The sequence below is a fragment of the Pelodiscus sinensis genome, chromosome 30 (genome assembly GCF_049634645.1).
Source record: "Pelodiscus sinensis isolate JC-2024 chromosome 30, ASM4963464v1, whole genome shotgun sequence".
Lineage (NCBI taxonomy): Eukaryota > Metazoa > Chordata > Testudines > Trionychidae > Pelodiscus > Pelodiscus sinensis.
The window spans coordinates 3,254,988-3,267,152 of NC_134740.1; the positions used below are offsets into that span (position 1 = coordinate 3,254,988).

Here is a 12,165-nt window from a genome sequence, read left to right on the forward strand (position 1 = left end):
CCGGACACACAGTTCTAAGGGGTGCCCCGCTTGCAACGAAGTTCTGGCTTGGAGTGCCCTGAGTGCCCACACTGGGCACATCACACCACTCGGCCATCAGCCCGGCTGCACTTGCCGCAGGCTGCCATCTGGGGAGAGGGAGTAATTGGGGGGCTGCAGGAGAGCTTCCACCCCCAGAAGCCCGCAGAGCCAGCCCAGTCCTCCCCATCGGGGGCTCGTACCCCATTCCTCCCTCACCTCCTTCCACTTACCCTTCCTTAGCCCCCCTTCTTATTGATGTACAAAATAAAGATAACGTTTCTTCCAACATTGACTCTGTCTTTATTGAAAAAAAACTGGGGGAGACTGGGAAAAGGAGGTGGGAGAGGGGAAGAGAAAGGCTGGGAGAGGGGAGGGCAACTAACATGATCAGGGGTTGGGAACAGGTCCCAGATGAAGAAAGGCTACAGAGACTGGGACTGTTCAGCTTAGAAAAGAGGAGACGGAGGGGGGACAGGATAGAGGTCTCTAAAAGCAGGGGTTGGGTGGAGAGGGTGCATTCAGAAAAGTTCTTCCTGAGTTCCCATAAAGAAGGACTAGAGGACACCAAAGGAAATGAATGGGTAGCAGGCTTCAAACTAGTAAGAGAAAGTTCTTCTTCACAAAGCAAATAGTATACCTGTGGAACTCCTTGCTGCAGGAGGCTGTGAAGGCTAGAACTAGAACAGAGTTTAAAGGGAAGTGAGATAAAGTGATGGAGGTTGGGTCCATGGAGTCCTATTAGCCAGAGGGTAGGAGTGGTGTCCCTGCCCAAAGTTTGTGGAAGGCTTGAGAGGGATGGCACGAGACAAATGGCTTGGTCATTGTCTTCGGTCCATCCCCTCCAGGGTCCCTAGGGTTGGCCGCTGTTGGCAGACAGGCTACTGGGCTAGATGGACCTTTGGTCTGACCCAGTACGGCCATTGTAAGCTCAGGGCTCAGTGTCGGGGGTCTCAGTGGACCCCCTTGATTTTCATGCACACCTGGTCCTGGGTGGCCAGGCTGGCAGCTCTCCTGCCCTAGACGGCCACTTTCCTGTGCCTAGTGCGGAGATCGTGGACGAGGTCCACGATGTCCGCACTAGCCCAGGAAGGTGCCCGCCTCTTGCGGTCCAGGGCAAGCTCCCGGGAGCCGCCAGCCTGGTCCCGGCAAGAGGGGGTGGGCTTGGGGGCATCGGGTGGGTGGCTCTGTGCCGTGCCAGGTGCAGGGTCTGCTAGCTGGGTGCTGGCAGGCTTGCACCTGGCACGGGCACCGTAGCCAGCCCGTGCCCCTTTAAGGGGTCTGGGGCCGGGAGGGGGGCATAGAGTTTCCCTGGTGTTGGCCAGAGTGGCCACCAGGGAAACCTGGGGAGGGCTAGCCTCCCACTAGTTCGAACTAAAGGGCTACACAGCCCTTAGTTCGAACTAGCTAGTTCGAACTAGGCGTTAGTCCTCGTAAAATGAGGTTTACCTAGTTCGAACTAAGCGCTCTGCTAGTTCGATTCAAATTCGAACTAACGGAGCGCTAGTGTAGCACCTATTAAAGTTAGTTCGAACTAACGTCCGTTAGTTCGAACTAACTTTGTAGTGTAGACATACCCAAAGTTACAAAGGGATCTCACCCAACTAGGTGACTGGGCATCACAAAGGCAGATTGAATTCAGTGGTTTGAGCATTGAGCTGCTAAACCCAGGGTTGTGAGTTCAATTCTTGAGGGGTATGTCTACACTACCCTCCTATTTCGAACTAGGAGGGTAATGTAGGCATATTGCAAATGAAGCCCGGGATTTGAATTTCCCGGTCTTCATTTGCATAAGCCGGGCGCCGCCATTTTTAAATCCCGGCTGGTTCGAACCCCGTGCCGCGCGGCTACACGCGGCACGAACTAGGTAGTTCGAACTAGGCTTCCTAGTCCGAACTACCGTTCCTCCTCGTGGAATGCCTACACTACCCCGCTAGTTCGAAATAGTGGGGTAGTGTAGACATACCCGAGGAGACTAGTTAGGGATCTGAGGCAAATCTGTCAGGGATGGTAGTTGCCCTTCCAGGAGGACAGGGGACTGGATTCAATGACCTCTCAAGGTCCCTTCCAGTTCTACTGTTCTATGAAGTGCACAGTAATACCCCTGGGAAAATAAAAGCATCCGAGCTATGCTTACAAAATTGCTGATCCCACTCCAGAGAAATCAAAGAACGAAGGTCTTGGAACGCTGATGGACAGTTGCCTGAAAACGTGTGTGCTAAAAATTAAACAGAGAATCGACTATTGTGTCCCGTAGTCTAGACGTTAGTGTGTGACCCTGTTAGGCCTGTTCCTGCTGGAGTCTATGAGTAAGGCCTGTCCCTTGCTCAGCATATTGGCAGAGTCCTGTCCCTTGTGGCCTAGGCCTCAGGCCTCACCCCAGGCCTGTGGCACGGGGGCTGATGGGTCAGGCCTCCATCTCCCTGCACACACGTGTCCCTGGTTCTCCCCCCTCTCTCACAGAGTTAGTCCTGGCATTCCGGGAGCTTGCCCTGACTTGGGTCCTGCTACAAAAAAGGGTTCGTTTTTTTTCGGGAAAAAAAAAACATCCAGACTACTTTTTGAAAAACTTGCTTTCAAAAAAGCGATCGGAAGAAGATATTTAAATTAGCACCGAATTTGCATGTCTCCTTTCGGGGAAAAAAACCCCGTAGTCTAGACAGACCCTGCTTGGCACCAGGCCCAGGCTGGGAGCATGTTACCGAGGGGTTTGGACAGAGCAGGTTGTGAGGAGACACGTTGGCACCAACCCCCCCCCAAAAACTATCCCCCAGGGGAGAGCACACCCGGAGGACAGTGTGTGACCCGCACAACTTGACTGAGGGGGGATATGATAGAGGTCTATAAAATCATGAGTGGTGTGGAGAGGGCTGATAAAGAAAAGTTATTTATTAGTTCCCATAATAGAAGAACTAGAGGACACCAAATGAAATTAATGGGGAGCAGGTTTAAAACTAATAAAAGAAAGTTCTTCTTCACACAGCGTGTTGTCAACCTGTGGAACTCCTTGCCAGAGGAGGCGGTGAAGGCTAGGACTATAATAGAGTTTAAAGAGAAGCTGGATAAATTCATGGAGGTTAGGTCCATAAAAGGCTATTAGCCAGGGGATAAAATGGTGTCCTTGGCCTCTGTCTGTCAGAGGCTGGAGAAGGATGGCAGGAGACAAATCGCTTGATCATTGTCTTCGGTCCACCCTCTCTGGGGCACCTGGTGCTGGCCACTGTCGGTAGACAGGATACTGGGCTAGAAGGACCTTTGGTCTGACCCAGTACGGCCGTTCTTATGTTCTTATGTTCTAACTTGGAACGTCCCCAACCCACAGACACAGCCAGGCAGGAGAAGCCAGCAGACTCTTTTCCCTGGTGCCTGGGACTCTCGGCCCATGGAGAGGTCACCAGAAAGGTTTGGGGTGACGCAGGCGCCGACAGAGTGGGAACGAATCTCAAAGAAAAACAACCAGAATCTCCAGAGGCCACGGCGCCCCCAGAAGAGCTGGCGTGATTGTCTCTCCGTTTGTTTTCCCAGAGATGCTAATTCCTGCCCCAGCTCCGCAGAGAAATGCTGTTCACGCACAGCTACGGAGAAGTGCATCATCCGTGTTGATCTACTTGTAAGGTCCCGTCAGGAGGCCAGGAGGGGAAGGTTCTGCTCCCGCAAGGGGAATTATTTGTGTCCTTTTTCTCCTGGTGTTGATTAACCCCCTGAGTCTGATTTACAGCTGGATTGGGGACTTGTCTCCCCCACCGACTTCCGGGAGACCTCAGCCCCGCGGCAAATCAAGCCCATTTCGAACGGTGCGGAACCAAGGACCATAGCCGGGCCCTGGTTACAAACACAGCACAGAAAGCTCTAGGAAAGAGACGGGGAATTTTTTGATTAGCTGCCACTCATCAATGAGTTACAGTTGGGGAGGTCTAGGTTGGATATTAGGAAAAACAATTTCCATTGGACAGTGGGGAAGCACTGGGATGGGTTCCCTACGGAGGGGGTGGAATCTCTATCCCTAGAGGTTTTTAAGTCTCAGGTTGACCAAGTCCTGGTTGAGATGCTTGAGTTGGGATTGGTCCTGCCTTGGACAGAGGGCGGGACTTGACAACATCCTGAGGTCTCTTCCAGCTCTAGGAGTCTATGGGTATGTCTAGCCTGCATCCCTCTGTCACGAGGCATAAGAGATGCAGTCTAGACATACCCTATGGCTGTGTCTAGACTGGCAAGTTTTTCCGCAAAATTAGATGATTTTGCAGAAAATCTTGCCAGATGTCTACACTGGCCCCTTGAATTTCCGGAAAATCACTGACGATCTCATGTAAAATCATCAGTGCTTTTCCAGAAATACTATGCTGCTCCCGTTCGGGCAAAAGTCTTTTTCCGAAAGACTTTTGCACAAAAGGGCCAGTGTCGACAGAATAGTACTGTTTTCCGCAAAAAAACCCCGATCGTGAAAATGGCGATCGGGGCTTTTTTGCGGAAAACCGCATCTAGATTGGCCACGGACGCTTTTCCGCAAAAAGTGCTTTTCCGGAAAAGCATCCTGCCAAACTAGACGCGATTTTTCCGAAAATGCTTTTCACGGAAAACTTTTCCGTGAAAACCATTTTCGGAAAATCATGCCAGTGTAGACGTAGCCATGGTGTCATGTTGCCAGATGAACTGCAGCTCAGAAGTTTCTCTTTGAAGTCTGGTCTTGGGGTGTGTCTAGACTACTGAGTTTTGTCGACAAAAATGGACTTTTGTCGGCAAAACAATACCTGCGTCTACACTACCGCTGAGTTCTGTCGACATAACGTCGCCAGAACTCAGCAGTTTTGTCGACCCTGGTAAACCTCATTTTACGAGGCATAACGCCTTCTGTTGACAGAGTTCTGTCGATAGACAGTGTTATTGCCTGTTGGGTTGCGTCTAGACTACACGGTTTTGTCGACAAAGCAGCTTGCTTTGTCGACAGAATTGAATGTGTCTAGATGCTCTATGTCGACAGAAGTTTTGTCGACAGATACTGTCAACAAAACTTCTGTCGACAAAACCCTGTAGTCTAGACGTACTTGATGGTTTTTTGCTGCGGGATGCCTACCTTTAAATCTGCAATTGTGTGTCCAGGGAGATAGAAGTGTTCTCCTACAGGTTTTTGTATATTGCCGTTCCTAAGATCTGGTTTGTGTCCATTTATTCTTTTACGTAGGGACTGTCCAGTTTGGCCGATGTATATAGTAGAGGGGCATTGCTGGCACAGGATGGCGTATATCATATTGGTAGATGTGCAGGTGAATGAAGCAATGATGGAGTGGCTGACATGGCTAGGTCCTGTGACGGTGTCGCTGGTGTAGATATGAGGGCAGAGTTGGCACCGAGGTGTGTTGCATGGATTGGTTCCTGAGTTAGAGTTACTGTGGTGTGATGTATAGTTGCAGTATAAACATGTTCATCTGACTCAGGAACATCCACGTGAAATCCTCTGGCCTGAGTCAAGCTGAACATCAGACCAGATGGTCAAGACGGTCCCTTAGTGCCTTGTAATCAATGAATCTGTGTTGTGCAGCATGGGGTTCTCATGCAACCTTAAGGTGGCCAGATGGTTTACCCCAAAATACCAAATGCCCCCTTCCCCTCCCCCCAAAAAAAACACTGGGGAAAAAATTCTGTTGAACCAAAAACCAAAAAATGGACCCAGAGACTTAAGCAAAAAAATACAAAAAATAAAACAGCCTGGCCCCTTTAAGAAAAGTTTTTAGGCCTTTTGCCAGCGGCCATCTTGTTTTCTTGATCAAAGCCAGAAGGCAGCTTCTCTGAGGAACCAGGTAAGCAGGGGGGATGGGGAGCTGAGAGGGGGAACGGGGAGCTGAGGTGGGGAGAGGCTAGGCCCGGTTGCTGTAAGGTTGCCAGGTGTCCAGTATTTTTGTCTCCTGGCAGGAAAAAAAATCGGAAAATACCGGACATTGTAGGTTACTGGGTTTTTTTACTGTACAGAAGGCGAAAATACCGGACTGTCTGGATCAATACTGGACACCTGGCAACCCTGTGCAACCTGCCAACACAGAGCTCTGCACCTGTCCCGAGGGCAAAGGCAGTGAGGGTCTGTCTCTGAGAGTCGTTACGGGACACGGTCAGGTCGGGCATTGGAAGATCTGTCAGGGTATGTCTACACTACAGAGTTAGTTTGAACTAACAGACGTTAGTTCGAACTAACTTTAATAGGCGCTACACTAGCGCTCCGTTAGTTCGAATTTAATTAAAACTAGCGGAGCGCTTAGTTCGAACTAGTTAAACCTCATTTTACGAGGATTAAGCCTAGTTCGAACTAGCTAGTTCGAATTAAGGGCTGTGTAGACCCTTAATTCGAACTAGTGGGAGGCTAAGGCTTCCCAGGTTTCCCTGGTGGCCACTCTGGCCAACACCAGGGAAACTCGTCTGCCCCCCTCCCGGCCCCGGACCCTTTAAAGGGGCACGGGCTGGCTACGGTGCCCGTGCCAGGTGCAAGCCTGCCAGCACCCAGCCAGCAGACCCTGCACCTGGCACGGATCGAGCCACCCACCCGATGCCCCCCAGCCCCCCCCTCTTCCCGGGACCAGGCTGGCGGCTCCCGGGAGCTTGCCCGGGACCGCAAGAGGCGGGCACCCGCCTGGGCTAGTGCGGACATCGTGGACCTCGTCCACGATCTCCGCACTAGGCCCAGGAAGGTGGCCGTCTAGGGCAGGATTGCTGCCAGCCTGCCCACCCAGGAGCAGGAGTGCATGAAAATCAAGGTGGTCCAGTGAGACCCCCGACCCTGAGCCCTGAGCTTACAATGGCCGTCCTGGGTCAGACCAAAGGTCCATCTAGCCCAGTAGCCTGTCTGCCGACAGCGGCCAACCCTAGGGACCCTGGAGGGGATGGTCCGGAGACAGTGACCAAGCCATTTGTCTCGTGCCATCCCTCTCAAGCCTTCCACAAACTTTGGGCAGGGACACCACTCCTACCCCCTGGCTAATACCACTCCATGGACCCAACCTCCATCACTTGATCTCACTTCCCTTTAAACTCTGTTCTAGTTGTAGCCTTCACAGCCTCCTGCAGCAAGGAGTTCCACAGGTTGACTCTTTGCTTTGTGAAGAACAACTTTCTGTTACTAGTTTGAAGCCTGCTACCCATTCCTTTCCTTTGGTGTCCTCTAGTCCTTCTTTATGGGAACTAATGAAGAACTTTTCTGTATGCACCCTCTCCACCCAACTCCTGCTTTTAGAGACCTCTATCCTGTCCCCCCTCCACCTCCTCTTTTCTAAGCTGAGAAGTCCCAGTCTCTTCAGCCTCTCTTCATATGGGACCTGTTCCCAACCCCTGATCATTTTAGTTGCCCTCCCCTCTCCCAGCCTCTCTCTTCCCCTCTCCCACCTCCTTTTCCCAGTCTCCCCCAGTTTTGTTCAATAAAGACAGATTCCATTTTTGAACACAATTGTCCTTTATTTTGTACATCAAGAAAAGGGGCTAGGGAAGGGTAAGTGGAAGGAGGTGAGGGAGGAATGGGGCACGAGCCCCCGATGGGGAGGACTGGGCTAACTCTGTGGGCTTCTGGGGGTGGAAGCTCTCCTGCAGCCCCCCAATTGCCCCCTCTCCCCAGATGGCAGCCTGCAGCAAGTGCAACCGGGCTGATGGCCGAGTGGTGTGATGTGCCCAGTGTGGGCACTCCGGGCACTCCAAACCAGGACAGGTTTTCAAGCGGGGCACCCCTGAGAACTGTCTGTCCGGGGTGGGGGTCGGGACCCTTTAAGCACAGCCCTCGGCTAGCCTGAGACAGCAGCTCCACGCTCTAAGTCCTCCTCTGATGCCCTGCCGGCACTGCTTCCGGCCATCCTTAAGCCCGGGTCAGGGTCCGCTTAATGTGGACATGCTAGTTCGAATTAGCAAAACGCTAATTTGAACTAGTTTTTAGTTCTAGACGCGTTAGTTCGAATTAGCTTAGTTCGAATTAGCGCTGTAGTGTAGACATACCCTCAGAGTCTAGGAAGCCACTTAGAAGTACTGAGACATATTCCATGTAATTAGACCATAGGGAGCCCTGGAGAAATGCACTTGACAGCCAACCATATCCCAACCCAACCCCCACCAGAATCTAACATGCCGCATTTGGCAGACACGGCCGCGAAGGGAGAAGCCCAAATGGACATTTGAGTAGAGGATCTTGGAATGTTTCCAATATTAGAATTCTGGGGGAAATGGCTAAATTTGCTCCTGAAAAAGAGGTGAAAGTTTTGTCAAACATTTCTCCTTTGGAGATATTTTTTCTTTTGACATTTCAAAACTTGAAGATCGACCAGAGCCCTGGAAATCCACGAATCTCCCTTTCGCATCTGTGCCTCTCTACCATCCACTCATGTGGACATGGATCTCCATGGTTCATTACTGAGGATACGGAGGCAGATACAAATGTTGTATCTCTGCAGGGCTCTAACGGTCTAAAATCAAGATGGTTCTTTGACCAAATAGGCTCCTTTGATTTTTCAAAGAATCTACCCAGAGAGTGATAGATTTCTAACGGAAATTTCCTTTCTATTTTGATTTTAGTTTGTAACAAATGTTTCTCTTCCCATTTTCCTTACAGGGTTACAATTTGCCAGTGGTGAAGCTCCAGTTAAAATAATGATGGTATACATCAAACAAATATTAATCAATCCCCTGCTTTCCCACTGTTCCAATTCATTGTACTTTTTAGTCTCTAGTATCTCCGGTTGCATGAAAGGATGACCTTCCCGACTGTGTTTCGAAAAGCTCCCTTCACTTCTTTGTTCCTCAGAGTGTAAATGATGGGGTTCAACACAGGGATCACAATTGTGTACATGAGGGATATCAGCTGATCGCTCTCGATGGTGGAGTTTAATTTGGGTTTCAGGTAACTCAGAATGGATGTTCCATAGTACAAAGTCACCACCGTGAGGTGGGAGGAGCAGGTGGAGAAGGCTTTACTCCTTCCCGCCACTGATGGCAGCTTGAGGATGGTGGAGATGATGCGGACGTAGGACAGAACGATCAGTAAAAAAGGGCCCAAAACAAACAGCACCACCAGGGCCAAGGTCACGATCATGTTCTTCCATGAGTCAGTGCAGAGCATCTTCTCGACTGGTTCTGCGTCGCAGTAATAATGGTGGATGCGGTGGGATCCACACATGGGCAGGCTGAAGGCCCGTGTGGTCTGAGCTACGGACACCGAGATGCCGATGAGCCACGAAGCCCCCATGAGCCCGGCACACACCTGACCACTCATGATGGTGGTGTAGCGCAACGGGTGGCATATGGCCACGTAGCGGTCGTAGGCCATGGCCGCGAGGAGGCAGCATTCCGTGAGGCCTGCAAGTATGACGATGTTTATCTGGGCTCTGCAGCCCATGAGGGAGATGGTCTTTTCCTCCACCAGGAGGTGAACCAGCAGCTGAGGGATCACACTGGTGGTGGAGCAGATTTCTGAGACAGACAGGTTCACCAGGAAGAAATACATGGGGGTATGGAGGGAGGGGTTGAGCTTTATCAGCAGAATAATGAGCAGGTTCCCCATCAGGGCGAGCAAGTAGGTGAGAAGAAACACCAGAAACAGAAGGATTTGCAGCTCGCCAAGGTAGGAAAACCCCACCAGGATGAACACACCGGAGAGGGTCCGGTTCTCTCCAGCCTGGCTCTCAGAATTGGTCATCTGTAGGGGTGAGAAAGACCAACACTGCGTCGGAACGAAACGAAACAAGTGGGTGAGAATCACACCATGTGGACTGGGGTCCTTCCCATCGCAGATGCTTGAGATTAAAACCGGCTGCAGTTCTGTGTATAAATATGTAACCAGCCCCAATCCTCATCAGGCAGCAGCTGCTGGTGTCACAATTTCTTTCAGTCTCCATGAAAATTCAAAAAGGGACCTTTCTTTCTTTCTTTCTTTCTTTCTTTCTTTCTTTCTTTCTTTCTTTCTTTCTTTCTTTCTTTCTTTCTTTCTTCTGCATCTACACAGCTCCCTAAACTCAAAATAAGATTCGCAATTTGCACTACACAAATTGCGTAGCTTATTTTGAGTCTATTTTGAAATGGATTATTACCTCATTTGGGCTATGTCTAGACTGCAGGCTTCTTTCGAAAGAGGCTCTTTCGAAAGCATCTTTCGAAAGATCGCGTCTAGACTGCAGGCGGATCTTTCGAAAGAGCAAGCCGCTTTTTCGAAAGAGAGCACCCAGCGAGTCTGGATGCTCTCTTTCGAGGAAGCCCTATTTACATTGAAGAACGCCTTCTTTCGAAAGAGGAACTTTCGAAAGAAGGCGTTCTTCCTCGTGAAACGAGGTTTACCGCCATCGAAAGAAAAGCCGCATTCTTTCGAAATAATTTCGAAAGAACGCAGCTTGAGTCTGGACGCAGGGGAAGTTTTTTCGGGAAGGGGAACTTTTTTTTTCGGGAAGGGGAACTTTTCCCGAAAAAACCCCTGAGTCTGGACACAGCCTTGGTGCTGTCTACGCAGCTCCAAATTTCAAAATACAGTGCTATTTTGAGCCATCCCTGACTCCTCATACAATGAGGTTTACAGGGATGGCAAAATAACACATCCACTATATTTCAAATAGTTCAAAGGACACGGGGTCACTATTTTGGGATACCTGTGGTATCCTGAAATAATTTAATAATTTGCTGTGTAGACATACCCTCTTTCTTTCTTTCTTTCTTTCTTTCTTTCTTTCTTTCTTTCTTTCTTTCTTTCTTTCTTTCTTTCTTTCTTTCTTTCATGGATTGAAAGGTCCTTTCATGGACTGAGAACTGGTTAAAAAACAGGAAACGAAGGGTAGGAATAAATGGTAAATTTTCAGAATAGAGATCGGTAACAAGTGGTGTCCCCCAACGGTCAGTCCTAAAACCAATCCTATTCAACTTATTCATAAATTATCTAGAGAGGGGTACGCAGTGAGGTAGTAAAGTTTACGGATGATACTAAACTGTTCAAGATAGTCAAGACAGAAGCAGACTGTGAAGAGCTTCAAGAAGATCTCACCAAACTAAGTGATTGGGCAACAAAATGGCAAATGAAGTTTATCGTGGATAAGTGTAAAATAATGCATGTTGGAAAAAACAACCCCAACTATACATATTCTCGTTTTCGAGACCCTATTCTTGAAAGCACTTGCCACCCAGCTTGGTATCATCTGCAAAATGAATAAGTGCACCTTCTATGCCAATATCGAAATCATTGATATCAATATAGGCAAAATCAATTTTTCAGAAGGGATTGTATTTGTTGGCTAAAATTTGGATCGGCCCTAAATAAGAGGAGATATTTGCTTACCACTAGGAATGAGATGTATGTAGCTTCTTCTCTCTGACAATTGAGTGATATTATCAGAGCTCTTCACGGCGTCTAGTCACTGCGTTTGTAAACAGGAGAATATGAAAACTATTAATGAGCCAGATATTATATGGGGAGAGGGTTGAGATAAATTCAGCGGAAAGACCCCACAGTGTAACTCTCAGGCCACAGGAGCAGAGAGTGTGCCATAATGTGGTGCAGGGGAGCAGATCCTCTTACTACAGAAGATCAGACTGAACCCACCCAGCGGTCGGTCTGCATCCACCCCCAGCGACAAACCCTTCTTGAGAATCAACATTTCACTCCCGTTCAGTGGCTCGTGCGGGCGGTTGGGGAACAGAGGAGGGTGAAGATAAGAGAAGGAAAAACCAACCAACAACCTCACAGACACAACCAAACACAGACACTGAATGGACTCATGGCAGGGTGATGGGCGTGTTGGATACATTTCTGGCACTCTGGCGGGCACTATGGAAACACGGGGCAGACGTTACCTAGTATCACTGGCGTAAAAGCGCAGGAGTCAAGCTCAGGACCCAACCCGGGATTCTTAAATGAGTGGATTTCAGACAGAGAGATTCAGAGAGTTGCAGCTAGATAGACTGCTGGGGGGGGAGGGGAGAGGGCGCGGATTGGACAAAATTAGATAGATAGATAGATAGATAGATAGATAGATAGATAGATAGAGGGGGTGTGTGGGGATAGATAGATAGATAGATAGATAGATAGATAGATAGATAGATAGATAGATAGATAGATAGGGGGTGTGGAGATAGATAGATAGATAGGGGGTGTGGGGAGAGATAGATAGATAGATAGATAGATAGATAGGGGGTGTGGAGATAGATAGA

General features: G+C 49.4%; 1 protein-coding gene across 1 annotated transcript; it reads right to left on the reverse strand.

Annotated features, from left to right (window-relative positions):
• Nucleotides 1–7,826: 7,826 nt before the first annotated feature.
• Nucleotides 7,827–11,348, reverse strand: LOC142821365 (olfactory receptor 10AG1-like). The gene is made up of 2 exons (XM_075912263.1): nt 11,294–11,348; nt 7,827–9,673 (listed from the first exon to the last, which is right to left on the reverse strand). The coding sequence occupies exon 2, from the start codon at nt 9,671–9,673 to the stop codon at nt 8,705–8,707; it is 969 nt and encodes a 322-aa protein (XP_075768378.1). The 5' UTR covers nt 11,294–11,348; the 3' UTR covers nt 7,827–8,704.
• Nucleotides 11,349–12,165: the final 817 nt, after the last annotated feature.

Bases quoted from the DNA above. Each gene is read 5' to 3' on its own strand.
- LOC142821365 (XM_075912263.1), bottom strand. From the start codon at position 9,673: ATGACCAATTCTGAGAGCCAGGCTGGAGAGAACCGGACCCTCTCCGGT.